This window comes from Dromiciops gliroides, chromosome 3 (assembly GCF_019393635.1).
Source record: "Dromiciops gliroides isolate mDroGli1 chromosome 3, mDroGli1.pri, whole genome shotgun sequence".
NCBI classification, from domain to species: Eukaryota; Metazoa; Chordata; class Mammalia; order Microbiotheria; family Microbiotheriidae; genus Dromiciops; species Dromiciops gliroides.
The window spans coordinates 32280301-32304665 of record NC_057863.1 but is presented as its reverse complement, the minus strand read 5'-3'; the positions used below and the strand labels follow the sequence as shown (position 1 = coordinate 32304665).

Genomic DNA, 24365 nt, shown 5'->3' with positions numbered 1-24365 from the left:
ACTGCCTGCAATGCCCCTCCTATTGAAATGCACATGTTCACAGCAGGCTACATGGTTTCATCAGAGTCGCGGTAAACTGAATAATTTTCCATCTTTTAAAAAAACTTGTGTTTACCCTCCTTACTTAGGGACTGTCAGCCAGGCTTTTCTAGAGGACTTCATTGAAAAAAAAGGAACCTTTATTCCATTCCTCTGAGGGCATGTTCTGCTTTGCCTCCTGATGAAATCAAAGCAGTGTCTCTAAATTTAAAGAAGTCAGGTTTGGTGTGGACCAAGTAGCTTCATGGTCTATCACAGCCCTTCCACTCTGTATTGGTCATCATCGTGGATGGACCACTGAATGTGGTTCCATCTTGTTGCTTTCTGTACTGTGGCATTCACATTTGGGAAAAAGCCATCCCAGAGACAGGCTCTACATGATAGCCCTAGAGGGTTGGGGAGGGGAGTGTCTCTTATCCCCCATGGTATATTCCAGTTTACTCTGATGGTAACTAGACTTCATTTTTCCCCAAATAAAAGAATCGCCTATTTGATGCCCATCAGAAAGAATAGATATTTAGAACTAAGCAGTTATAATCGAGCTATCGATTTGGGGTAAATATAAAATTTGTTTCATCTCTCCCTCCTTTGTTTTCACTCTACAAACATGGTTTCCTGTTTGTTCTAGCCCCGTCACTATGTTTGTTAACAACTCTCCAGAGCTCTTTCCTTGTTGCTCATGCTATAACATTGGCTTTCAGTGAGATACAAACAGCTCAAGTCATTGCCCGGGCGCGGACATGTTTCACATGGAGGTCAACTCTTTCTTTGTAGGACCTGACTGCACTAGCCAAAGAATTAAGGGAACTCCGAATTGAGGAAACTAACCGGCCCCTGAAGAAGGTGACTGATTATTCTTCTTCCAGTGAGGAGTCAGAAAGCAGTGAGGAGGAGGAAGAAGATGGAGAGAGTGAGACGCAAGATGGGACAGTGCCTGTCAGTGACATCCCCAGGCTCATGTAAGATAACTTTTCGTTTGCTGTTGGATTATGGGGTTTTTTACTTTTTATTTATTTTTTTTATCTTTGCTTTTCACTTGGATAAAGAGAGAGTTATGTCTCTGAAGTGAAAGGGGGAAAAAAGTGAAGAATTGGAAGTAGACTGCCTACATTTGCTTCTAAGAAAGTCACATTTTTACAAATTTGCCATCTCTTTAGATGTTTGGCTTTCAGTACATAGCAGCTCTAGGATCATATATCATTTATCCACGTGACTATATGAAACAAGGACTTTGGAATGCCAGGGCATCAGGACATCTAACAGACACACCTAAATGAATGGAGAGGGACTCAAATATTGTCAAGGAGGAAGCTGTTCTGTTTTGTAGTAGTAGTAGTAGTAGTAGTAGTAGTAAAGATAATTAACATTTATATACCTCTTACTATGTGTTAGGCATTGTGCTAAGTGTCTTCAAATTATTATCTCATTTGATTGTCGCAACAACCTCAGGAGGTAGGTGCTGTTATTACCTGACATTTCACAATTGAGGAAACTGAGGCATCTAGCTACTAAGTGATTTGACAAAAGTCATACAGCTAGTACATATCTAAGGCTGGATTTGAACTTGGTACTCTATAAACTGTGCCACCTGGCTCCCCCAACATAGAGTCATCATCACCTAGATCTTCAATTTGTTGTCTTTAAGTCCTCAGGCAGCCCAGCATATATGTCTTGGGCTTATACTTGGGTGGCACTGAGTCAGTGGATCTGAGTTCAAATTCTGCCTCTGAGGCTTATGATATATGTGAACTTGGGCAAGTTTTTTTGTTTCTTTTTTTGGGGGGGGGGTTGCGGGGCAATGGGGGTTAAGTGACTTGCCCAGGGTCACACAGCTAGTAAGTATCAAGTGTCTGAGGCCAGATTTGAACTCAGGTACTCCTGAATCCAGGGCCGGTGCTTTATCCACTGCACCACCTAGTTGCCCCCTTGGGCAAGTTATTTAACCCCCTTGGTCTCAATTTTCTAATCTAGAGGTTTTAATGGACCCCATGCTCAGAATAAGTCAAGAGTATGCTATGGCACTCCTAGATATTGAGATCTTGAGATGCATGAGGAGAGGGAGAGTGCCCAGAGTTGGGGAGGTGGTCATCGAAACTCTATTCCACATGGCTCAGATCACATTTGAAATATTGTCTTCAGTTCTCAGCATCACATTTTAGGAAAGGCTGTTTTTGTTTGTCCTTCATTTTCAAAGAGGACCATGACATCGGGAAGTGATATCATGACTTGCAGTGGATTGGATTTAAATGAGGTAGGGTTGTGCAAAGTCATAAGCTTCACTCTCTCCTCCAGAGACATCTGGGTCCAGTGGCAGGATACATATCAGGACGACTGGAGATGGCCCTTGATATTTAAGGCCATTGGGGTTAAGTGACTAGCCCAGGGTCACAGCTAGTAGTGTCAAGTTTTTGATTCTGGATTTGAACTCAGGTACTTTTGACTCCAGGTACAATGCTCTATCCACTTTGCCACCTAGCTGCCCCATTAGGAAGGGCATAAATAAGGCAAAAGGAAACCAGGATGTTGAAGGGCCACAGTAGATCATTTGAAGGAACTGGAGGTATTTAATCTAGGAAAGATATTAAGGTGGAACATGAGAGCCGTGCTCATGTATGTGGAGGGTTGCCACATGACAGAGGGCTTAGACTTGTTCAGCCCTAAAGGGAAGAAGTGGGTATAATGGGTGGAAATTACAGATTGACTTAGGCCTGATGTAAGGAAACGTTCTACTAAGAGCATCCAAAAGCAGGATAGGCAGCCCCTATAGTCAGTGCCCCTGCACCCCTCCACTAGGAGGAAACACCCTTCCTCCTCTGTCTTCAAATAGAGTATGAATGATCTGGGGACAGGTAAGTTGTGGAAAGAACTTTGGTTCAGTTTTGAGTTTTTCTAGATGGACTCTTAACACCCCTTCCACCCAAGATGAAATCTCGGAAAAGTATGTAGGTACAATGTCTAGATAATTAATCGATTCCTTAACTAAACAAGCTAGTTATTTGCATCTTTTACTTTTATGTTCAGTAGTTTCACAGTCATGTCTGACTTCTGTGACCCCATTTGGGTTTTTCTAGATGGAGATACTGGAGTGCTTTGCCATTTTCTTCTCCAGCTCATTTTACAGATGATTAAACTGAGGCAAACAGGGTTAAATGACTTGCCCAAGGTTACATAGCTAATAAGTGTCTGAGGCCAGATTTGTTTTTGGACAAGGATAATGTGGGAATATTTGCTTGATTCTACATGTTTATAGCAGGTTTTGTTTTTCTTGCCTTCTCAATAGAAGGTGAAGGGATGTGGAAGGCAGAGAATTGGGATCTGAAAATAAACTAAAAATTGAATGAGAAATAATTTTTGCATACCATTTAAATTTTTTTTATTTTATTTTCCCAAATTACATGTAAATACAAATTTTGACATCTAATTTTTTAAGACTGTTCCAAGTTTCCTCCCTCAGGTGAGTCGAACAGATAAGAGGTGCACAAGAATGTTTTCTTTAGCAAGAAAAGAGTGTGTGATTCATTGCCAGAACAATTGCTGGTGATGCTAAGTGCCAAGGGCGTTTGAAAGCAAGGGAGCTCAGCATGGACCAGAGGCTTCCTGGAAGCATTTCTAAGGTGGCACATCCACCAAGGACAAGGTCTCTGTCATGGTCAAGAACAGAGCTGGTGTTTGTTCAGAAGCAACTGCCAGTCCCTCTGTGATACATCTACATCTACACCATCAAAGTCCAAGTGGAATTTTTTTTTGGGGGGGCAATGAGTGTTAAGTGACTTGCCCAAGGTCAAATAGCTAGTAAGTGTCAAGTGTCTGAATCCGGATTTGAACTCAGGTCCTCCTGATTCCAGGGCTGAAGCTTTATCCACTGCGCTACCTAGCTGCCCCCAAGTGGAAATTTAATACTTGGGAGGACTCAACCTCTCAGCTGCTCAGAATAATCTGCCTGGGTCTTCCCCTGAATTGGATGGACATAGCCACAGCCATCCTAGGAAACACAGGGCATCCTTCTGTCTCTAGGGATCTGTATAGTCAGCGTGGGATCAGTCAGCCAATGCCAGACAATGAAAACTCTCTTCGGTGCTCATGTTCCGAAAATATGGGGTGCCTCCCAATGGCCCATCCATCTGTGCCTGCTGCTGTAGCATTTGGCTGTAATGGGACAGGTAGAAGCACTGTGGCTTAGTGGATAGAGCTGACCTTGGAGGCAGGAAGACCTAGGCTTACATTATACCTCTGATACCTCCCATATGTGGCCAAGAACAAGTTATATCTCAGTGCCCCAAGGCAACTACCAAATAGGAAGCCACAGACATGTGAGTGCTCTGCAGAAGGGAAAAGATTGTCCATACCAGGAGTTCTCCCACATGGCTAAAATGATCTATGACATCAAAAGAGAGGTAAGGGTAGGAAGAAAAAGGCTGGACCTGCATATCTGACATCATGAGAACTTGCTCATCAGGCAGGCTTTTTAGATATTAGTTGCAAATGAAAAGCTCAACTGATCGATGAAAGGCTATAAGCAATTAGGCACACTTAGAAACTCATTGTCCAAATTCAGATAATGGCCTCTGTCTGGATGATCTGCATTCTCTTTTCTTACTGGTAATGATAATGATGACAACTACTCATAAATATTTGTAAAAGCTTCTTACAGGGGCAGCTAGGTGGCACAGTGGATAAAGCACTGGCCCTGAATTCACAAGGACCTGATTTCAAATCCAGCCTCAGACACTTGGCACTTAATAGCTGTTTGACCTTGGGCAAGTCACTTAACCCTTATTGCCCCCCCCCCAAAAGCTTCTGGGAGGTAGGTGCTATTATTATCTCATTTTACAGATGGGGAAACTAAGGCAGACAAAGGTGAAGTGACTTGCCTAGGGTCCTATAGCGATTAAGTACTCAAGGCTAGATTTGAACTCAGATCTTCCTGACTCTAGGTCCAGAGGTTTATCCACTACTTTACTTAGCTGCTCCCTTTGGTAGCAAGCTCCTTCCCATATTGGGTTTGATAACCCTGATATGTCTCTTCTATGTGCTCATAGGAGTCATAAAATGGCCAGTTCTTTGCAATATTTCTGTAAGTCTAATTTTTAAAAAAAAGCATTTCTATGACCTCTGATCCAAGGGACTAGAAATGAGATTAGAATGGTACCAGGTGTGCCTGGTTCTTTGAACAAAAGCTATATCTAGTGGGTAATAAAGACCCAGCTAATTGTGGCTATGAGGAGATCCAGTGGAATAAGCTACCTTCTAAACACTCATGTCCTTTTGCTGTTGCAGAAGAGAGATTGGTACTAATGTGGGATAGACTCAGGTTGAAATTTGGCAAGAAGCCTAGTCCTGAGTGTCCATAGTCAGCCCAGTCGCCTCATCTGCCTTGTTTTCAATGTATCTACTTGTAAAATGAGTCCTTTAGTCATAAACATATCATGGTGTAGTAGAAAGGGAGAAATAGGCTAGAGCTTCAATCCACATGGAGGTTGTGGGAGCCCAGGCAAGGATGTAACTACTCTCTGCCTCATTTCCTCATGCGTACAACATGGTGGTTGGTTTAGAATGTCCCTTCTGGCTTTAAATCTATGATCCTATGACTTGGATTCAAATCCTGACTGCCAGTTACCAGCCACATGACCATGTGATAGAGCAGAAAGAATATTGGATTTTTTTTTGGGGGGGGGAGCAGGCAATGAGGATTAAGTGATTTACCCAGGGTCACATAGCTAGTAAGTGTCAAGTGTCTGAGGCCAGATTTGAACTTGGGTCCTACTGAATACAGGGCCAGTACTTTATCCACTACAGCGCCACCTACCTGCCCCAAGAATATTGGCTTTGAAGTCGAAGAACCTAGGTTCAGATGCTGACTCTGCCATTCATTATCTATGTGACTTTGAGCAAGTCCTTTACCTTCTCTGGTCCTGGGTTTTCTTGACAATGAAATCAGGGATTTGGACTAGATGGTTTCCAAGGTCCCTTTCAGCTCAAAATTTATGGGCTAGTCACTATAAAATGGAGATTGGACTAGAGGAGCTCTAGGAATGACACTTTATGATTCTAAGTCCCAATAAGTCATCCTGAATTCTTTTTCTCTCCAGAGTATATGATGGCCATTCAGTCAACAATTGTAAAGCACCTACTGTGTGCAGGGCACAGTTTATTCTAGGGTCAGTCAGCCATCTTTATGAGAGCACCTACTGTGTAAAGGGCATGACATATGCTATGGACAGTCAGCCATCATTTTGAGAGCACCTACTATGTGAAAGGCACTATGTTTTGTTTTCCAGGGCACACAATGGAAACAGGTCCAGTCTCTGCTCAACTTTACATGTCATCTCTCACATTGGAATGTTGGCACTTTGAGGACAAAAACTGTTTTGCCCCCTGTTTCTTTGTATCCCAGTACTTAACATAGTGCCTGGAACATAGTAAGTGCTTATTGACTGTTGACTGATGGACTTCTCTCAAGAAGACCTCATACTCTATATTGTAAAGCTGGTGTTAGAATTAAGTCTCACAAAAGCCAACCACAGCTGTGCTTAACTAGCTATAGCTAAAAGGGCTGGTTGAAAAAAAGCCTAAGTGGAATCCCATTTAACAGAACCCCCCACTTAATTGGGTTTTCTGCCCTCCTCATTACCATAAGAGTCAACTCTAGGTAGAAAATTGCCTTGGACCAGAAGTTATTTCCTCCATGTGGGTTAGAAGAAAATGTACTAATAAATATTGTTCCCTCCCCTCTGCAGACCCACAGGAGCTCCAGCAAGTAATGAACAGTACAATATGGCGATGGTTGGAACCCATGGCCTGGAGACCTCTCACGCAGACACATTTAGCAGCATTTCAAGAGAAGGAACCTTAATGATAAGAGAGGTGAGTTGGGAAGAGAAATATGTATGGAAATTTATCTCAGAGTCGTCACAGACTGTGCATGCTCTGTGTAAGCACAAAAGAGAAGAGAGAGAAAAGGCCGCTCATAAATGGATGAGTGATTTTAATTGTCCTCCTCCCTCTTTTCCATATCCCTTTATGCTTTGACAGCATGATTTCATTACCATACTCTCCGTTCTTCTGCAGGAGATATGCATATGTGAATGCAGAATTTGAGCCTGGGGATATGAAGCAAGCATTCACAGCAATGAAACATCTCCCTAAAAAGGCCCATCTGGGTTTTTCTTGACCCCATTCCATCTTTTTTCAAAGTCTTTCTTATCTGTTTACTGAAGGCAGCCGGTAGTTCAAAGAAAGGGTTATCCAGTTAGTTGAACAGGAAAATTATACTCTTTCAGTGGCTTTTGCTGAAAAGACCAACTACAGAGAGCTATTAAAGGTGTCTGATGGAACTGACCTTAGCACAGATGTGGTTTTGTTGGTTTTTTTTAAAACTCCAATCACATCGTTTAGTTTAGCAAGCTACATACTTGCCCTCACCTCCTCCTCAGAAAAAAAAAATTACTGCCATATTTTTCCCATTATCCAAGCTGGCCATTTCCTTAGAGTGTGAATGAACAAAAGTGGAGTGGGGGAGGGGGGTGTCACTCTTTGCCAACCCCCAAACTCACCCCACTGGTGGTCAGTCTGTCCTGCCTCAGTCACCACCACTGGGCATCCCAGATACTCCAGGGAAAGTACACAACTTCAGGTATGGAAAATTCTATGTGCAGAGGATTCCTTTTCATTTTTGTAATTAATAGTTTAAGAAAGAGGAATATTTTCTTATACTTGTATACACTCCCTTCCTACTTCACCAGTATTCAAAGAAGCAATGTCAGTCAGTCGTCAACAGGAACTTATTGAGCACCTGGTCTGGGTCCGGCACTCTTCTAGGCACTGAAGATAGACACAAAAATGAAACAATGCCTGCCCTAGAGGACCCAACATTCTACTGAAAGTTTGGGGTGGGGGAAAGTAGCAGATACATATAAGCATATACAAAATATATTAAAAGGAATATAAGATAATTGGGGCTGGGAGAAGAAAAAGGCACTTTTAGCAAAGGGCATCAGGAAGGACCTCACATAGAAAACCCAGGATTGAGCAAATCCAGAATTCTAAAAGATGGAAATAAAGGGAGCGAATCATTTTAGGGATGGGGGGCGACAATGTGAAGACTGGCTCTGGAGTCAATAAAACTTGGGTTCAACTCCTGATCGACTACATTGTGGCTGTTTGACCTTGAGCAGCTAGCAATGGATAGGAGTATCTGGGACGAAAAGAAAGAGGCAGACAAGATCTCTGCGGAAGGTAGTTGTCTGGTTGTACGGAGGCTGATTCTCCTGTGGCTTTCTCTAGAGGTCTGCAGTGTTTGCCGATGTGTTTTTCTATGAAGTTTTGTACAATAAAATCTGCTTTAAATAGTCTTTTAGTTCATGTATAGAGTAGATAGTCACTATTTAATGAATTGAATTGAATCAAATGTCAGCATAAACTAAAGGTCTAAGCATTGCTAATGTCTCAATCAGTGACAGCTGCCTTTGGGACAATATCTTTAAATGCCTCCCCTAACATTTTGGGCATACCTACACCAATGTGTCATAGACCTTGACAATGAGTATCTCTAAATCACTTGGAACCCCAGATATTACCTATTTCCAAAGACCACGTTTTTTATGATAAATACTAGAGTAGATGCCTATTGATTTACCACCTTTCCTTACTACAGATTCAGAGAGTAGGCAAGTCAAGTAATGTCATGGTCAGTTTCATCAACAAGCACTGATGAAATGCTTACTGTGTGCCAGGCATTGTGCTAAGTACCAGGACACAAAGAAAGGCAAAATTACAGTGCCTGCCTTTGAGGAACCCATTCTAGTGGGGGAGTAACATGCAAGTAACTACATATGACATAAAAGGGACATATAAGGTACAGGGTAAATGGGAAGTAATCTCAAAGTGAAAGTACTAGCAGCAAGGGGAAAAAGGTCTTTTTCAGGAAGTGGGATTTGAACTCGAAGGAAGCTAAGAGTCAGAGGTGATGAGGTAGAGATTTCCAGGCATGGGGGAAGATACACAAAATAAAAACATGATACAACAGAATTAGACAACAAGGAGCTATTCATTTTATCCCTCAATAATAGCATAATGCTGGATAGTATCTGGGTGTATATATATATTATGTCTTTGACATAGCTTGTTCTAGGTAATTCTTCATTAGTAATACACCAATGTCCTCAGTCCTGTGTGTCTTTATTGTTACCCACAACTTAAATTCTTCAGGTTGTAGTCTTCTGTATTTCATCCTCATGAAGCAGGTAGGTGGCTTGGAAAACAGAGCAATTATCCTTTAATACTATTCTACTGTATTATGGAAATGTTTGTTTCATTTAAGTTCAGAATAAAATAAATACTCTTTTTAAAGAGACAATGTAAACCTTTTTTTTAAAATTTAAAAAAAAGAAAGAAAACAGAGCATTGGATTTGAAATCAGGAAGAACTGAGTTCAAATCCTACTTTAGACACTTTCCAGTTCTGTAACCCCAGGCAAATCACTTACCCTCTATTTTTCCTCATCTATAAAGCAGAAATAATAATAGTAGCTACCTCACAGGGTTTTTGTGAAGAACAAATGAGAAAATACTTGTAAAGGATTTGTAAATTTTAACAAATTATAAATGCCCATTATTATCCCTAGGAGAATATCCATGTTTAAAAAGATGGCCCTTTGTTTCCGAGAGAACCTACATACAAGTCATTAAAAGCTTTGTTCATTTCCCCAAGTACAATCGAGCCTGCCCTCCTCCTTCTGAATCTTGGACTCCAAATTCATTGTCCTACAAAACCTTTCCAAGAAACATGGATGGGTGGTCACCCAATTGTATATCATAGTCTTGACAATAGATCTGAACCAGCCACATGTTTGTTTGTTTTTTTCTCTTGGTGTGGAGGTACAGACAATAAATAAGAGACCAGCTAACAGAATACATTAATATATTTAACTTATTCATAGCAACAGTAGCATTTATACTTGTTATACAAGGCTGGCTCAATATTAGGGAAAAAAAAAACTATGACCATATCAAAAGGTGCAGGGATGTCTTTAATGAAATCCAGCATTCATTTATGATTTTTAAATAAAAATTCCAAAAAAAGAACATGAAAAGTATTTTTCTTCAACAGAATAAAATGGATTTACTTGAAACCAAGAGCCAATAATATGCCATAGAAAATCCGACCTAAATGTTCACTACTTTCATTTGACAGCACTGGAAATGCCAGTAATCACATTTAAGACAAGAAAGATATCATGAGGATAAAGGGTAGAAATGAAGAAGTCAAAGTATCACTCTTGACAGGTGATGTGATAATGTACCTAGAAAATCTAAACATCTAAATAGAAAAATTGAAACATTAAATGAGTTCAAAAAAGTCACGGGGTACAAGATCATTTGCATTTTTGCATGGTGACAATAAAGAACAAGATGGCATCACTTTGTTTTTAAAGAAAACACAATTTACAACAGAAGACATTAAATAGTTTGGAATTAATTAACTTATACATACACACATATACACTTAGAGAGAGAGAAGGAGGGATTGCATATGTGTAACCTGTACAAAGAAAACTATATTGGCAGAAAAAAAGATCTAAATATTTGGAAGGAAATTCAATATTTATGGATGGGTTAAATCAACAAAGAAAAGTAATGATGCTCTCCAAATTAATTACTTTAATGCAAAGTCAATCAAAGGAGGATCTTTATATAACTGAATTTTTAAAAAGAAATTTACACAAATTAATATGCAAGTATAAAAGACATTTTGGAGAAGAAAAAGCCAACAAAAGTACCCTTTTTGTTTATAATTCATCTTTACCTAGAGGTGGCTCAGTAGATAGAGTATTGGACCTGAGTTCAAATCTGCCCTCTGACACTAGCCAAGTCACACTAAACAAGTTATTTAATCTGTTTTCCTCAGTTTCCTCAACTGTAAAATGTGAATGATAATAATAGCACCCCACTTCCCAGGGTCACTGCAAGGATTAAATGCGATAATAATTGTAAAGCTCTCAGCACAGTGCCTGGCTCATAGTAAGCATTATATAAATATTAGTCATTGGGGCAGCTAGATGGCACAGTGGATAGAGCACCAGCCCTGGAGTCAGGAGTACCTGAGTTCAAATCTGGCCTCAGACACTTAACACTTACTAGCTGTGTGACCCTGGGCAAGTCACTTAACCCCAATTGCCTCACTAAAATAAGAAATTAGTCATTATTATCATCACAACCATCATCATTGTCATCACCAACCTAACCTCACAGCAGTTGCAGCTGACCCTGGTGTCAGATATCCTTATAGTGTTGCACATATTATAATAGGCTACCCTCTCACTTTACTCTTCAGCTTGCTCTTCAACTCCGATGACTTCCAGGTCCAGTCTATTCCAGCCACAGGCTGTGGTGAGACCCTCAGACTTCACCATTCAATTTGATTCAACAAACATATATGAATTCCTAGTGTGTGCCAGGCACTGAGCTAGTTACTTGATATCTATCTATATATCTATATATCTATATCTATATCTATCTATCTATCTATCTAAACCATGAAAAATAATCCCTACTCTCCTTCTAGTCGGAGTTGGAGGAGCTGGATTTTAATGCTGACTCTGCTATCTACTGTTTGTGTGACCTTGAGTAAAGTATTTCATTTCTCTGAGCCTTTGTGTAAAAGGAGGGGGTGAAACTAGATAATTGGAGGAGTATGAGAACTGTCTCCAAATCAGTGGACCAGGAAAGGCTTCAGAAGAGGAGATAAACCCTAAGCTGAGCCTTGAAAGAAGCTAAGACTTCCAAGAAGCAGAGGACAAGAGGTATTTCGGGCAGAGGCACAGCAGGCAGGCCTCTTTGGCTACAACGTGGGGTGTGCAAAGGGGGAAAGTTGTGAAATAAATCTGGACAGGTAAGTCAGCCAGATGGCAAAGGGCTCTAAATACCATGCTAAGTAAGGTTTTATGTTTTGACCTAGAGGCAACAAGAAGCCACTGAAGAGTCTTGAGCATTGCCAGACCTGTGTTTTAGGAAGATTATTTTGGTAGCTGCTTGGAAGATGGATGGAGAAGGGAGAGATGGGGAGACCATTGGGACTAGTCCCAATGTAAAAGCTCAAGATGGCCTGCGATGGGAAGCATGGTGGTTGTGTGAGTGGAGAAAATAGAGAGAGATGAAAGATGTTGAGAAAGTACAGGAGGTAGCACTTACAAATATCACTGTAGGTAATCCATAGTGTAATGAAGGGATGTGTAGGAGAAGGAGAAATGACAAAACTTGAGAAGCAATGAGATATAGTGGATATAGTGCCAGACCTGGGGTTGGGGAGATCTGGATTCAAATCCTGCCTCTGATACTTATCAGCTGTGTTGTTGTTGTTTATCCTTCATTCTCAAAGAGGACCAATGGCACCATGAGCATGATGTCTTGACCTGTGTATGAGCTGGATTTGAATGAGGCAGAGCTGAATAAAGTCATCAAATTTGCTAACTCCTTGAGTCATTGGAGTCCAATGGCAAGACATAGGTGATAACTGTGTTACCCTGGGCAATCATGTAATTTTAGAAGAAACTAGGGATGTAGAAATGAAGAGGGAGAGAGTTGCAAGTATGGGAGACAGCCAGAAAAAATGCCCAGAGTTGGGAAATGGGGTGTCATGTGGGAGAGACAGCCAGTGTCGCTGGGTCACAGAGTATGTGGTAGAGAGTTAGGTGGAAGAAGACTGGGAAGGTACAAAGGGGCTATATTGTGATGGGTGCAAAAAGCAAAATAGAGAATTTTATATTGGACCCTGGAGGTCATAGGGAGCCACTGAATTGATTAAACAAGGACCTGCGATTTAGGAAGATCAATTTGACAACTAAGTAGAGGATAGATCGGAAGAGACTTGAAGCAAAGAGACCACCCCGCAGGTTATTGTGATAGTCCACACAATGGGGGCCTACACCAGACTGGTGGCAGTGTCAAAAGAGAGAAGGAGATGTATATAATAATGCAGGTAGAAATGACAGGACTGGGTAAATGATCAACTATGAAAGGTGGAGTCATTGTTGTTGTTGCTGTTTGTCCTTCATCCTTGAAAAGAACCAGTGGCATCACAAGAGTGAGAAGTGATAGATGACAGTTTGGTTGTGAGCCTGAGTGACTAGGATAATGGTGGTTCCTTCAACACAGACATAGGGAAGCTAAGAAGAAGGGAGATATTTGGGGAGAAAATAATGTGTTCAGTTGTATAATATGGAGATCCTTCACCATCCTGCTCCCATTCTTTTTATTAATTTCCTAAAATGTGGTGTCTAGAACTTAACAGAATGCCTCAGGTTCAGTCTGACCCATCAATCAGTCAGCATTTACTGAACACCTACTCAATCCTAGGCTCCCATTTCATTGTAAAGTCAATGAAATAGTCCCTATTCTCAGCAGCTTTCCTATAACTCAAAAGTCTTAGCATTTGTGAAGGTGCCAGGTAAGTGACTTCCTATGGTCACACAGCTAGTATGTATCAAAGGGAAGATTTGAACCCCGACTCTGAAACCAACCCTCTATAAACTATGCCACATTGCCTTTGTATTAGGTGTTTATTTTATGCCTTTAAAAACATTATCCTGAGAAGGGATCCAAAGGGCCAAGGACACAAACAATCATGGTGAATTCCTGGTGTAGAGGGAGAGAAAATACCTAATACATTGACAGAAAGATGACAAGATGAATTAGCATCAAACTTCTTCAACTTCATTTGGCAGATGACACTTTCAGCTCTAAATAGTTAACCATTAATGAAAATCAGGCATGTACCTCATGAAAAAAATAAGCGGAAAAATGCTGCTCTTTGGTGCTGTTTTTATTCCATCAACATGCTCCAAAGATGCATATAAAATCTTGGCAATTCTAAGAAAGTCATCAATCATTTTTTAACGTTCCCTTCTGTTGCCTAGATGCTGGTTTAAAGAGCTAGTCATTAGCCAGGATTATCCTTTGTCCAGTGATTTAGCTAGGATGTGGGCAGTGATGGGGGGGGGAGGGGCGGCAGAGTTGACACTGAATTTCTTGTGATGGAGTCTGCCTTTCTTCTTGGTGTTGTCTGACTTGACTCTTTACATCCACATGGTGGAGACAGTGAAGAAGGGCTCCCTAGTGTCAGCTTTCCACCGGGGTAACTTCACTTCCCCTTTTTCTGTTCTGTTACTCCACAGTCATCAGGAGAGAAAAAACGTTCTGGGCACGCTGACAGCAATGGTTTCGCTGGTCACATCAATCTCCCTGACCTCGTGCAGCAAAGTCATTCTCCCGCGGGGACGCCTACTGAGGCACTCGGGCGTGTCTCAACCCATCAGCAAGACATGGATTCTGCAACTGAAGTAGGTTCTGGAGCCTCTTGGGTTGACCATTTGCCTCTTCTTGTGAGTGCACTAAAGACCTCTTAATCTCTGCTGGAAGTGAAGCTTGCTGCATTCTCTGGAATTATTTCTCATTTCCTTTCTCATGGTTTCTACTTGTTCCATTGTTGAGAATAGATGAAAGAAAATAGTGGGAAATAAAATAGCTAGCATTTAATAGCTAAGGTTTGCAAAGCACTTAACATCTAATATTTCATTTGATCTTCACAGCACCCTGGGAGGTAGGTGCTATTCTTATCCCCACGTTAAAGAGAAGAAAACTGAGGATAAAGGCGATTAAACCCCTTGCCCAGGACTACTTAGCTAGTAATTATCTGAGGCAGGATTTGGACTCAGGTCTTCCTGATTCCAAGTCCCCCACTTTATCCTCTGCGCTATCTAGCTACTTTCTAAGCTCCTGATCTGCACTGATCTTAACCGTCACCACAATTTAAAGATTTCAGGACCAATACCTGTGCTACATAGTTAGATGAACACAACCACAAGGGATTTCATAAAATGCTGTTGATACATGTTTGGAAAGACAATCACCAAGTGTGCACATCCTCAGAAAGATCGTTATCCAGACTCCAACTTGTGGGGGAAAGAAGGGAATTTAATATTATCTTTCCAGTACATAAACCTCCCAAGGAAAAGACAGAATAATATCTCTCATTTTGCAATGCTCATGGAGCAAGCATTCTGGCTGTCCAGTGGGACTGGCTAAATGAGTTTATTGCACTTAGTTGATTTTTATCCATGGACCCAAGAATTATAAAACAAAGCCCCCCAAAAAGTGTTTCCAAAGTTTTTCTCTCTTGTTTTTGACCTTGTCTAGCAGAACTCTTATAAAACACACTTTGGAATTTAATGTTATGAAGCATATGAGACCAGTCCTCCTCCTAGGGTCAGGAGTGATGGTGTTGGTGGGGGGAAAGCATTCTGTAGGAGCTTGATGTTAGAAGAGCAGACCTTGAGTACAGATTAAGGACTATTCAGCTCCTGGATATTCAAATATGGCCTCAGATTTACTAGCTATGTGACCCTAGGCAAGTCACTTAACCTCCATGCCTTAATCCACTAGAGAAGGAAATGGCAAACCATTCCCGTATCTTTGCCAAGAAAACCCATGGACAGCATTGGCATGCTGTGGTCCACAGGGGTACAAAAAGTTATACACTACTGAATGACTGAACAGTGACAAGAAGGGTTAAAAGTCATTGCTGTTGGTTCTCATTCCTTCCTTTCCAAATGTGTGCCTAATTCCCACCCTCTACTCCAAAAGTAGAAAATCCAATGAGTTCTTTGCCCTGCTTCCTACAGGAGTTAGCGGGACTTACCTCAGGGTTCCTTGGTCTTCTCTTCTCAGCTAACACTATACCCCCTCCAGCTTGTATTCCCTCCCCTCACACAAGCAGGATACAAAGGAAAAAAGGAAGGAGGGAAGGAAAGAAGGAAGGAAGGGAGGGAGGGAGGGAGGGAGGGAGGAAAAGAAAAGAATCACCTCTTAGCCAAGCTTTTGATCATGAACCTTTACAAATTTAACTACACTAGTTCTTCCAACAGTCTCCCTATCAGCAAGTGTCTCTGACACTATCCTTTAATGAACAATTCCTCACAAAGATCATGCTGAAGCCTCTCCACATGGGCAGACATGCTGGAGCTTGTCCTTTACCAGCAGTAAGACAACAGAGGGTAATAGGATCATAGACCTTAAAAGAGCCGGAAGGAGCCTCAAATGGCATCTAGTTCAACTGCCTCATTTTGTATGAGGAAAAAGAATCCCACAGGAAGTCAGTGACCTGCTTTGGCTCACACAGGTCGTAACCAGAAGAGGCAAGATTGGGAACCAGGTTTTCTGACTCTAAATCCTCTTTTCTACCTTATCATGCTGCATCATAGGTGGCTGGAGTGGAGACATGTGCCCTGAGTGCCTGAAGAATAGACCTTGGGGTTTATGGTAGGATAGATTGGGAGGTTCTAGGTAAGATGGAAAGCAAATGCTTGGGTTTTCTTCAGATTCAATGAGCCCATCTCTAATCCAACCCCTCAGTTTTTCTTTCTCTCCTGGGCATCATGCCCCCTTTACAGCTAGCCAGCCACTGTCATGGGAGAGGTTTAAAGCTAGACTCCTCCTCAGCACAGCTCAGATACAAAATCTTCTCAGCGATCCCTTGAAGACCTGGTCAGTTACAGGACAAAAGAAAATGTTCTTTTCTAAGAAAAGAAATATGTTGCGCAGTGGATACAGCACCGGCCCTGGATTCAGGAGTACCTGAGTTCAAATCCGGCCTCAGACACTTAACACTTACTAGCTGTGTGACCCCGGGCTAGTCACTTAACCCCAATTGCCTCACCAAGAAAGGAAGGAAGGAAGGAAGGAAGGAAGGAAGGAAGGAAGGAAGGAAGGAAGGAAGGAAGGAAGGAAGGAAGAAAGAAAGAAAGAAAGAAAGAAAGAAAGAAAGAAAGAAAGAAAGAAAGAAAGAAAGAAAGAAAGAAAGAAAGAAATATGTGAAGAATTAAGGCAATACCGTCAAATGCTGGGTGAAAATGATTATGATACAGTGGAATGTGACTCTTTGGAATGATTGAGAGTAGGGGACCCAGGTTCAATGCTTGACATTACCTATTGTGACCACATACAAGTCACTTAACCTCTCTATGACTCAGTTTCCTCATCTTTTCAATGAAAAAAGCTAGACTTAGCCTGTATATCTATTGTATGTGGTTGTTTTTACACAGTTTCCTCTGTCTCTGCTTTTGTGGAGCTTATGGTATAACTTAGAGATAGACTTTCTGTTGTTGTTTAGTCTCTTCAGGTGTGTCCAACTCTTCATGCCCTCATTTTAGACTTGGCAAAGATACTGGAGAGGTTTACCATTTCCTTCTCCAGCTCATTTTAAAAATGGGGACACTGAGGCAAGCAGGGTTGAGTGACTTTCCCAGAGTCACACAGCTAATAAGTGTTTAAAGCCAGATTTGAACTCACAAAGATGAGTCTTCCTGATTCCAAGACCTGGCACTCTATCCACTACACCACCTAGATGCCCTTGAGATATAATTGTACACACACGCAAAAAAAAAAAAAAAACCCAAGCATCGCCATATATGCATTCAATCAATAGTTGTTTATTAGGCATTTACTGTGCTCCCAGAACTGTACTAGGCACTAGGGATACTGGTACAAAGAATTAGATGACCCCAATTTACAATGAGGTTATGATCTATTGACAACAATACATATGCAAAATAAGCATAAAGGTAGCAAATACAAATACCTACAAGGTAGTGTGGGAGGGAGGGTGTTTAGGACACTGCCCTGAATGCCATCTCTGACAGTTCCTCATTGTGTGACATTGGGCAAGATATTGTATCTGCCTATCCCTCAGTTTCCCTAAAAGGAAGGAATTAGATGATCTTAAAGGTTTCTTCTTGCTCTAAGACTGTGGTTCAAAGTAACTTACACTTAGGTGCATTATTAGAGAAACACAAACAACTCTGAGTGAGTGGGAGAAGGGGTCATCGCTGACTCAAGGCATCTGGGAAAGTGTCATGGCGGAAGTAGAATTTGGAGTAGAATTCCACAGGCAGCAGTGGGGAGGAGAGAGTATTCCAGGTCTGGAGAACACCATGAACCAATAGTAGGGGACCATGCACAGTCCTGGCTTAGTCATTTACTAACTAGAACTTGGAATGGCAATTTCTGTAAATGCCCAACTTGCCTATGAGTACCTTAATACCAGGAAGCACTTGCAGAAAGAGAAATACTTGGACAGCTGGGTAGCTGGGACTCTGCCTACATTTCTTTTTTTCCAATGCCGCTCTTTCCTACTCTTACTCTTGCTTTGTCGACGGTTAAATGAGCACTCTAAGCTTTGCTTTCATTGGCTGTTTAATAGTACGGCATGGGGAGCAGCACCAAAGCCTCCTTCACCCCGTTTGTTGACCCCAGAGTGTACCAGACGTCCCCCACTGATGATGATGAGGATGACGATGAAGAATCCTCGGCCACGGGTAAGCCGGGGCAGCGCCTTGTCATTGGGCCTCAGTTTGTTTTCCATATCTGGTCTGTGTGTGATACAGGGAATGAAGGAATCAATTAATGTAAGACATTTTACTCGAACTAATATTTCAAAGGGAAGTTGTTTGGTTTTTGTTCTGTTTTGAGGTTTACTAAAATAAATTCCTTATTTTCCCTTTTATCCTCATCTCTTCTATTCTGTTTCTGTTTGGAGCCCAAGGGTATCCGGGGACACTAGAAAAGGCTGGTCCTCAGGGATTTCTGGACTTAAAGGAAGTGCCATACATATCCCAAGAGCGATTTCTAGGTACAGTGCTATGCACGCAGTAGGCGCTCAATAAATGCTTGTCGAGTGGAATTGAATTGAATTGAACTGAGTTGAATTGAATTGAATTCTTAGGTGTATGTTGCCCACTGCAAGGGTCTGGCTAGTTTAGATAATCTTTCTTCCTAACTGGAAACTTATAAAAACTCCAAAACTCATATGAACTTTGCTAATCAGCAAATTCAGCTTACTAAGACAGATTGGCCCACTGATTTTTGTGGGGGTCCTTTAAAGTAAATCTCTTCTTTACTGATGGGGTTTGGGGGGAGGAGTGTTAAAACAAAATACCTTACTTCGTGATGTTAACACATAACTAAACTTCTCAATGTTAACACATAACTAAACTTTGCGATGTTAACATATAACTAAACTTCCCAGACGGTCCATGTTGGCACGGTACACTGACCTCATAGTTTACTGCTTCCATGATGGCTTATGACTGAGCTGCTGCTAAGACAAAAGAACAAACGATCTAAAATGTGTTGGACTCAGAGATTCTTTGGTGTTTTCTCTTCCATGATGCACTCCAAGCCCATTTCAGAAAATAGTCTTGGTCATTTGTCATCTTCACGTCCAATTAACTTTACATTCGAGTTTCTCATCCTTTTTTCTTCTTTTTTTCTTTGTCTGTTAAGCTCTATTTACCAGTGAGCTACTAAGGCAAGAACAAGCCAAGCTCAATGAAGCCAGGAAGATTTCAGTGGTCAACGTGAACCCTACAAACATTCGGCCTCACAGCGACACACCTGAGATTCGGAAATACAAGAAACGATTCAACTCTGAAATCCTTTGTGCTGCTCTGTGGGGTGAGTTATTTCTTTATTCCTCCTGCCTGATGGTGGAAATTAAGCTCATCAAGCAGGATGAAGATGATTTATGATGGCTGCAACTACATCTGTAGAGTAAGGATAGATTCAGACCATTGGGATTTGGGGTGGTCTCACATAGGACCAAGTCCAGCCTTGCTGATATAGGCAGCCACCAGTATAGTGTGATTTGAAGAGGGCTTATGAAGGTGCTCTCTTACTCAAAAACATCTTCCTGTCCAGCCTGCCTTAGCACCTAAAATTCTCATAAAATCTGGATTCACATCTTGCCTCAGAAACTCAATAGCTCTATGACCTTGAGCAAGTCACTTCAGTGAGTCCTGCTACCTCAGTTTTCCAAAACTGGGAATGAAAATAATATCACCAACTTCCCAGGGATGTTTTGAGGATAAAATGAGATAACATTTATAAAGTGATTTGCAGGTTTTAAGCATGATGTAAATACTACCTAGTGTGACGAGGATCGTGATGACAGTACAAACTCAAGGTAGGATTGTAAACCAGAGACCATGAGCTGCATGCATGCTTCCCGAGTGGAAGCTTATCTTCTACACGTGCCTCACAGTTTGTCAGAGACTTCCAGATCCATAGGCAGGAAGGACCTCAGAGGCCATAGAGTCTATCACATTTATTTTATAGATAAGATAAGTTAGGCCTGAGGAAGTTAAATGAAACTCATCCAAAGTCACACAGTTAGTATCAAAGGTACAATTTGAACCAAGGTCCTCTCACTCCAGTGCCAGTATTCTTTTCATTGTTGTTGTTGAGTCATTTCAGTCATGTCCAATTCTTTGTGACTTCCATTTGGGGTTTTCTTGGTATAGATACTGGAGTGGTTTGCCATTTCCTTCTCCAGATGAGGAAACTGAGTCAAACAGGGTTAGGTGACTTGTCCAGGCTCACAGAGCTAGTAAGTATCTGAGGCCAGATTTGAAGATGAGTCTTCCTGATTCCAGGCTTTTCACTCTGTGTACCACGGTGCCACCTAGCTGCCCCTCTTTTCACCATGCTGTGCTATAAAAGGGCATGGGAAGTGAAAGAACTCTTTTCATTTCTATTTGTTGGGGAGAATGAAGAGTTTCTAGGTGGGATGGAAGAAATTCTCTAAAAAGGAAAGTCTAGGACTAAAAAACAAAAGAGGAATATAGGAAAACAGGACTTTCTCTAGAGGTGGGTGAGTAGAAAATCATGATACACAGGGTAAAGGGAAGGAGATGAACCTTTGCCACACGACAGTTCTAAAATAAGCATGAGGCTCTGCCCAAGCAACATAAGTCTGGACCTTCTGAGGAATACCTCAGGAAGGTTCAGTACCCTGGACAGATCACTGAGGCTGATCGTCAAGATGCTGGCAAGGGAGGAAATTCAGTTACCCCACCCACAGGGAAGAGGCAAAAGATGGTAATTATTGAGGTGCAGGGGGCGACGGCAGATAGATTCAATATGACAATTGGGAAGGTGAAATATCGTCCGGATGTGATGGAGAATCTGCAAAGGCTTCAAAACTGCCGTCCCCAGCCCACTTTTCTTGATTCACGTAGAGACAAATGATATAGCCAGAAGAATCCTGAAATCAATCCCTCTAATGACTTTGAAGGCCAGGAGAGAATATTATTATTATCATTAGTAGTAGTAATAATAATAATAACTAGCATTTATAGCACTTTCAGGTTTGCAAAGCACTCCATATACATTAACTTTTTTGACCCTTCCAATAATTCTATGAGGTAATGGCTGTGGTTATCTCTTTTTTACAAATGAAGAAATTGAGGTCCCAGGAAATTAAGTGATTTACTCAGGATCACACACATAGTAAGTGTCTAAGGCAGAATTTGAAGTCAGGTCTTCTTCAATCCTATCCTATCCTCCATGCACTTTACTATTTAATTGAAAAATGAAGTATTTAGGGGCATAGAGAACAGGATTTGGGTTTGGGGACTCTGGTTTACACTTCCAGATTGATGATCTGCTAACAAGAAATGAGGGGCAAGGGGCAGCTATGTGGTGCAGTGGATAAAGCACTGACCCTGGATTCAAGAGGACCTGAGTTCAAATCTGACCTCAGACACTTGGCACTTACTAGCTGTGTGACCCTGGGCAAGCCACTTAACCCCCACCACCATCACCATTGCCCTAACAAAATCAAACAAAAAAAAAAAGAAAAAGAAAAGAAATGAGGAGCAATGCAATGTGGTGCACATAGTAGGCATTTAAAATGTTTTGAGTGAATGAATCAATTAATTGACCTAATATGAAATGCAGAAACAGTATGTTGGGTAGTTGTAAAATAGTTGTAAAATGCTGGGCAAGCATTAAAAAAAATTTCAATCAAATTCTCTGCTTTCCCATCCACAAAATGGTGATATTCTTTCAGGGGTATTATAATGAAACTGTTTTGTGAACCTTAAGTACATGAAAGCTATAATTATTATTATCATATTTTTATGAATCAGTAATTGAATGGTTAATATATAGAATAGAGGTTTTGCTGTTCAGTTATTTTTCAGTTGTGTGCACTTCTTCATGAGCCCATTTGGGGTTTTCTTGGCAAAGATACTAGAGTGGTTTGCCATTTCCTTCTCCAATTTATTTTACAAATGGGGAAACTGAAGCAAGCAGGGTTAAGTGACTTGCCCAAGGTCACACAGCTAGTAAGAATCTGACACCAGATTTGAAATCTATAGAAAGCACTCTCTCCACTATGCCACCTATCTGTCCAGAAGAGGGATTAGATTTATTAAGTCCCAAAGGGCAGAACCAGGTGCAGAAGGAAGATGTTACTAAGAGAAAGATTTAGACTTGTTATAAGGAAAAGCTTATTAACAATGAGTGTTCTCCAAAAATAGAATGGGTGGCCTTGGGAGAGGTTGTGGCCTTTACCTCACAAGAGGGCTTCAAAGAAAGACTGAATAGGCTTCCATAAGGCATGCTATAGAGGAGAAGGCTTTGAAGAAGCAACAACATTTCTTTCCGATTAGCATCTGGTGCTGTGGCAGTGGTGGGAACTTCAGGGAAAAGACTCTGTCGTGCTGGAGTTCATAAATTGTGAGCTAAAAGTGAGCTGGGCATAGACAGAGCTAGACCCTAGACTTTAAGAAAGGAGTTTTTAGAAGTCCAGAGATAAAAATATGCATGATCCTATTGAAAAAAGACTCTAAAAGGAAAGGTCTCAAAAAGACTAAAAAACTTAAATTCTTAGTTACAATAATCCCTAGGAGACAGATAAGGTGGAAGAGTCTAAAAAGGAAACTCTGCTGCATAATGAGCTCTCTTAAAAGAAGGAATACCTGACAAAGGACCAGTACATGAGCCTATAGAAACATCAGGATGCCTGCCCAAATGAATAAAACTAGCACAAAATACTGAAGACCTCAAAAAGTGTTTTGTTTTTTTTAAATCTATGTTTAGAGCAAAAAGATCAAAGAAAGGAAATGGGCATAGATGGGGGAAATCAGATGACAGAGAAGGCAGAACTACTCAATTCCTATTTTGATTCTGCCTTCTCCATGAAAGAGAATTATCTTCATATTGGAAAGGCTGGGGTTGGGCGAGGTGTAGAATACTGTAAGAAGAGATGTGATAGGGGGGCAGCTAGGTGGTACAGTGGATAAAGCATCAGCCCTGGATTCAGGAGAACTTGAGTTGAAATCTAACCTCAAACACTTGGCACTTACTAGCTGTGTGACCCTGGGCAAGTCACTTAACCCTCATTGCCCCACCAGAGAGAGAGAGAGAGAAAGAGAGAGAGAGAGAGAGAGGTGATAGTCAGAGAGTACCTGACTACTTTAAATGCAAATACAGATCTAGACAAATTATATCCTAAAATACAAAAAGTACTTCTCTTACTGTGGCAGCTAGGTGGAGCAGTGGATAAAGCACTAGCCCTGGATTCAGGAGTACCTGAGTTCAAATCTGGCCTCAGACACTTGACACTTACTAGCTGTGTGACCCTGGGCAAGTCATTTAACCCTCATTCCCCCACCCCCACCCCCCCAAAAAATAATAACTTCTCTTACTGCAAACCTATTAAAGTAGTCTTTGAGAAATCAGCAAAAAAAAGGAGGAAAAGACCAGAGATAGGCAAGTGTTGTCTCTGGTGGTGGCGGGGGGTGGGTTGGGGGGTTCTCACCCATTTCCCCCTCTTAGGTCTCTCCAATACATACTTTGCTCAGTTGCCAAGATGATTTTTCTAAAAGTGTAGGACTTTATACATAAGAGGGAGTAGGTTTCAGAAAATGTAAACCAGAATGCCTAATGTCTTCACCAGCAAAATTCCAAAATGGATTCTAAAAAACAGCTTATAAGAGGTGGTGACTATGGATCCACAGGATTTGAAGTCAAAGGATCTGATACTGTGTCATTTTGAGCAATACAGTCACCCTCCTGGGCTTCAGTTTCCTTGCCTGTAAAAATGAGTGATTTTGACCACGTGGTCTCTTAGGTCCCTTCTAGCTCTAGCTCTGTAATCCTATGATATCCTTTGGGGCAAGGTGAGGATAATGCAGATTATATAATAGTAAATTAAGTGGAGTTACATTTGGTCAAGTTGCTATACTCCAATCATTTTGTTCAATGAATTGATATCATCCTGGATAGCAGTATCTAATGATGGCCCACAGGAATCAGTCCTCATTTCCATCCTGTTCACCAATTTTAAAATCTTCTCAGATGAAAAAAATATAAAAGATGCAGCATGACATAGAAGATAGAGAGCCAACCTCTAAAGTCTGGAAGATCTGAGTTCAAGTCCCACCTCTAACACATAATGACTATGTAACCTTGGATAAGTCATTTAATGTC

General features: G+C 41.2%; 1 protein-coding gene across 7 annotated transcripts in view; it reads left to right on the top strand.

Annotated features, from left to right (window-relative positions):
- Positions 1-24365, top strand: part of TNIK (TRAF2 and NCK interacting kinase) — a 430959-nt gene that overhangs the window by 381312 nt on the left and 25282 nt on the right. For 5 of the 7 annotated variants that reach the window (XM_043995975.1, XM_043995980.1, XM_043995976.1 and 2 more), the window contains 6 exons: positions 814-998; positions 6777-6903; positions 14210-14374; positions 18292-18406; positions 18628-18720; positions 19374-19544. In XM_043995975.1, coding sequence (XP_043851910.1) covers positions 814-998; positions 6777-6903; positions 14210-14374; positions 18292-18406; positions 18628-18720; positions 19374-19544 — 856 coding nt within the window. The remainder of the gene's footprint in view (positions 1-813; positions 999-6776; positions 6904-14209; positions 14375-18291; positions 18407-18627; positions 18721-19373; positions 19545-24365) is intronic. The other 2 variants (XM_043995978.1, XM_043995977.1) reach the window with 1 other exon arrangement.